This window comes from Eptatretus burgeri, chromosome 7 (genome assembly GCF_056783735.1).
Source record: "Eptatretus burgeri isolate ZD-2024b chromosome 7, Ebu_testis_v1, whole genome shotgun sequence".
Taxonomy (NCBI): domain Eukaryota; kingdom Metazoa; phylum Chordata; class Myxini; order Myxiniformes; family Myxinidae; genus Eptatretus; species Eptatretus burgeri.
Window position 1 is genome coordinate 30298526 of NC_140967.1, and position 5000 is coordinate 30303525.

The window sequence follows — 5000 nt, forward strand, 5'->3', positions numbered from 1 at the left end:
TTTTTTAAATCCGTTTTGTTGAACTTTAAGAACCGATTGAAGTGAGGTCAATAACTTCACTATTGCTTGCATTTGGCTTCCTCGAAATCCCACTTTGTTGAAGTTTAATTCTATTTCTTAAACGCATTCGCAGAGGTTTTGAACAAATATCCAAATCATCACCTTCTAATGATGACGAATGTACTTCAGTGATATTTTTGTACTTGCTATGGATACCAATGGTGCTTTCACTCCAACCATCACCCGTCACTGATGTGTATTGAACTCCAACACCATTTTGAACCGCATGCCCGTTTAACAGTGTGAGCTCCTGCATTCCATCATTCATGGCTTGACAATTCATGAAAGGGATGTTTCCAGTTTTAAAGTCTTTTTTGCACATGATGACGTCAGCATCTTGGGGGCCAGAATTTCTGTGTACCACACGAACACAAACTGTACCAAGATCCTCTGAGGAATGAGATGTCAGGCAAGAATGTCCAACATGCGGCCAATTTTCTTGGTCTTTATCGTCATGCGGCATTGTGCTTTTAATTCGAACTGATGTATATTGATGGTCAACTGAACTTGCGTCGTGTTGCGTATCGTGAACAATACCTGCAATAATTCCAACAGAATCTCCAATAAAATGATTGGAAGAATTTTTACGTTGCGCACAAGACCGCTTTCGGGATAACCGAGACACAACAGAACTTTTCAAAACGCTACTCTGATCGCTGCTTCGATCTTCTCTTGGATCAGGAACATCTTCCCGAATGCAAGGGTGCTCTCTTTTACGTGCACAGTCAGACTGCGAGTTATGACGGTTCCCATTGGTTGTAGTAAATTGTTGTTCTGATGTTGAGATTTCGGGAATTGATTTATCTTCACCAGGTGGCTCGACGTCAACGATTCTGGTTTCGGAGAGCTTGGCACTTGGGGACGAGACCTTACAAGTGTGCGAACCTTGCACTCCTGTGTCCGTAGATTGTATCGTCTTGCCATTAACATTTCTGAAGTCAAATCTCCTCACTCTGTAAAACATAATCGATCCTGCTTTACAAAGCCTGTAGATAGGACTGTGATGGAGAATGTTTAAGAAAGCTAATCAAGAATTTGCAAAGCATTTTTCAATCTCCAAAATAAAGTAAACATGCACTTCATTTTACGACAAAAGATGATGATGACAATTTAAAGCAATTCCTGCAAGAATAAAAAACAAGAGCACAACTCTCATGCACAATAAAACAATGACTTTAAGAAGTTGGAGAAAAGTAATAATTACCTTGTGGTCATGAAAAAAATGAAATTCAATTAACTAAAGGATATGAATGAATATCAGCGGCTTCTACAACATTGGCAGCGGCGACAAAAAAAAAAAAAAAATTGCACCAATAAATTCAGAGCTTTTTTTTTGTTTTGCAATATGTAACTAAATAAATGGCTTAGATGGGAGAGCAACCAGCATAATTAAACATAAACTTTGTTTACAATGATCAACCTTCCTCGGAGAAAGGAAAAGGAAAAAAAGACTTGATGCTGCCACAAAATACCGGAACATTTCTTTCCACATATGCTAAAACTAATGGAGTGAAGCTTCTACAATCTGCTGGTCGGATATTTTCTTGTCCTACATTTCGTACATGAACAAACTCCGGAAACTTTATAGGGATGCTTAATAAACAAAGTATTCTGATTGTGATGTACCATAATCTGTTACAGTGCGTCAGTGCTGCCGAGGCAGCTTCGTGGCAAGTGTTATATCCTGGGTGGTTTGCCATTGCCTTCCCAGCAGTAGTTTGTAATTTGGCTATGGTGTAGGCGATAGCTCGCTTACTCTTTGCGAAGGACATTGTGGGATCTTCAACACCCAACCAATGCTGGCAGACAGGACGCCCAGTTTGACGTCCCGGATGGACGGGACACACATGGATTAATCACCAGGATGACAGTATATAAATGGGCCGGGGTTAAAATCGAGGTTAAGTTGCTTTGAAGCAAGTGTGCGTACCTCTCCGCCACGCTGCCAGCATGCCGCCCCCCCCAACCCCCACATCAAAATAATATATACATATATACCTACATAAATGCAAGTTTTGCGATCGTCTCTGAACTGAGTTGTAACTCTAACACTCATAATGCCCAATCATAATCCTCATGATCATAATACTCATAATCCTCACGAGCACTTGAGTCTGGACAGTGCATGCAGAGTTCTACAGATTCCGATATTCACACAATTTTGAGTTATGTACATTTTTGTTGCGTAAACGGGTGGTGTATATGCTCAGTCACCAGTTAACACACCTCCCGGAAGTTAAAAAAAATGTATACAACCACAAACTATTCAGTCAATTAAGTCCAATGTATAATTACCTTTCCGTATAATTACCTCACCGAGAAACCTTAGCTGTCTTAACAGTTAATGACTATGATGCTCTCAAGGGACGTTCATATACAAATATATATATACATATATATACATATATATACATATATATATACATATATACACATATATACACATATATACACATATATATACATATATATACATATATATCTATATATATATATACATATATGATATTTCTACAATAATATCCTCTGCCAGTCTGTCTGAAGCTCTGTACATCCAGGGCTAAGCTTGGCTTACTGGACTGACTCCACCCACCCACAACTGTAACCTGAAAACTCAAATAACATGTCTGACATTTTGGTAAGTGCAAGACATCTTCCTCAGGGTCATATTAACATAAACACAATTCCCATTCCCTCCCTATAAGCTTTCTGTTTGGCATATTAAAACAACGAAGGCGACTTAAAAGGATCACCAAATATCGAAAGGTTGGAGGCGATAGACGACATGAACCTTGAGAAGGCGACACGACAGGCCTCATGCTTCAGGCGTCAGTCTATGGGCTATAACAATTGGAATCTCTCCGAGCAATATAACCAGGGTTATTTTTATTTCTGGGGGTGATCTAAGCAGCGGTCCATCACCTATACACCGCCCAAAGAAAAGGTGTTTTTTTATTGAAACTTTCGTACACTCAAGAAGACTTGAGTTTACAGTATGTACATTTGAAGACTGAACAACACGTCGTATATCATGAAAGAAAAGTACATTTTGAGAAAAACCTATGCAGCGGAAAGAAAATGTTGATCCAACATAGTTTTTAAAATATTAATAGTTGAAGTCTTTAATCAAGCAACTCCAACCCATCATACCCATTTTCAGCCATGGTCAATTATATGTTGCATTGTCACATACAAAACAATTTTGAAGATGTAAATAATATAACCACAAATTATTCAGTTAATTCCGTCCAACATATAATTACCTTTTCCGTCCATTTACTTCACCGGGAAACCTTACAAGTCTTAACTGCAGTTAGTGACAATTATGTGGACTTTGGGTTGGGGAAGGGGCAGGCGGTTTGAGGACCTGGAGTCACCAGAGGCAGAATTTCCGCTGGTCCCTGCTATTATATGCCTGGTGTTGGCTTAATGGTTAGGGTGGCGAGCTTTGGATCCGAGGGTCCTGAGTTCAAATTCCGCTCAGCTGTTGTATTGATACCAGGAGGGGTTAACTCAAAATGATTGCCAGCATGCTGGTATACTGCGTCGGAGTGGCAACCCATCCAGGATTGTGCCTAATAGCCAAGGAGACTACTTAAGCAGCAGCAACACTCTGTGTGTGTATTATATATATATATATATATATATATATATATATATATATATATATATATATATATATATATATATATATATTGTTACGGATTCGCGCCCGCCGGCGTGCTGACGGCCACGTAACTCGAATCGCGGCACGTCGCCCACCGGACGGACAATCCAGTCGTGACCCTCTCGGACTAACGCCGGGAACCAGTCACGGGTGGACCTTTCGGTCTCACCGCGATCGAGCCAATCAGCCCCCGCGTGGGATAGGGTTGCTCGCCAAATTCGACCTACCTAAGTACCCACACGGAGGGTAGACCGGGCGATCGCACCTCGCCGCAGGTCGACTTCGGACACGGGCCACTTAAGCGACCCGTTCCGTACTATCGGGATAACCGAGCGGTGTTATCGTCGGCCTCGACGGTTCGATTAATTATCGGGCGTATTCGGCCCACTACCAACCCTTTACGTGAAGCAAGATGAGGATTCAATGAAGGAAATGACGAAGCGAAGCGGGAAACAGTTCAACACAAAGCACATTTATTCGCGCTGAACGGAAAGCACACATATTCAATTCCACCAAAAGCACATAGAAAAGAAAAACACAATGCAATTTACACAAAAAGCAAATGCGACAATGCAGATCTAATACCGATTACGCGAGCACATGGCAACACTTATACAATTTTACTTCACAGACGGCGCCGACAACACATACCCAAAACCAAGGAAAAGAACACCCTCAAAGATGAGGCGGGCCTGAGGCCGAGACCGGGTCGGGCCTACCCGTCTGGTGATGAGACGCGGAGCGGCGATGGTGCCTCAACTCCGCGGGCCTCACGGGCAGTGTCTGGTAGGGGGTGGGAAAGGGGCCCCCTTGGTCGCACTATCTCAGCGTGGGGGGAAACAGGAGGGGGGTTGCTGATGCTCGGGGTATAGAGGATTCCTACTCTGCCTCGAGTCCCGCGACGAGCGTCTCCACCTCGGCCAGGTCGCGCCGTCGGCCTCCCTGGTGTGCAGCTCCCTGCACGACGCGAGCACCCCTCGTCTGCCCTCGCCGCCTCTCCACAGCTCCGTCCCTCCGCTCCGACTCCAACGCACACGACGACGACCAACTCCTTCTGGCTTCTTCTTCCCAACTCCACCGCCCGTGAAGTCTTAACTCTCTGTCCCCTTGACTGACGAACGCGGTCGCTTATATCAGCCCCGTGGCTTCGCTCTCTCATCTTTGACCCCCTCCCTTCGACCTTTCACCTCGCTCCCCATTGGCCCGAGAAAAAGTGGGCGTGAATGCTTTTTGATCCATAAATTTGCATATATCGATCGCCCTCCAACGCCCT

At 43.6% G+C, this 5000-nt stretch overlaps 1 protein-coding gene across 1 annotated transcript in view; it reads right to left on the reverse strand.

The window, feature by feature from the left end:
* LOC147022935 (uncharacterized) overlaps window positions 1-2374 on the reverse strand; it is a 2743-nt gene extending 369 nt beyond the window's left edge. Inside the window, exon 1 of the mRNA XM_085887901.1 lies at window positions 1-2374. This exon is cut by the window's left edge and continues 369 nt beyond it. Within this exon, the coding sequence (XP_085744027.1) occupies window positions 26-1024 (999 nt within the window). The 5' untranslated portion in view covers window positions 1025-2374 and the 3' untranslated portion in view covers window positions 1-25.
* Window positions 2375-5000: the final 2626 nt, after the last annotated feature.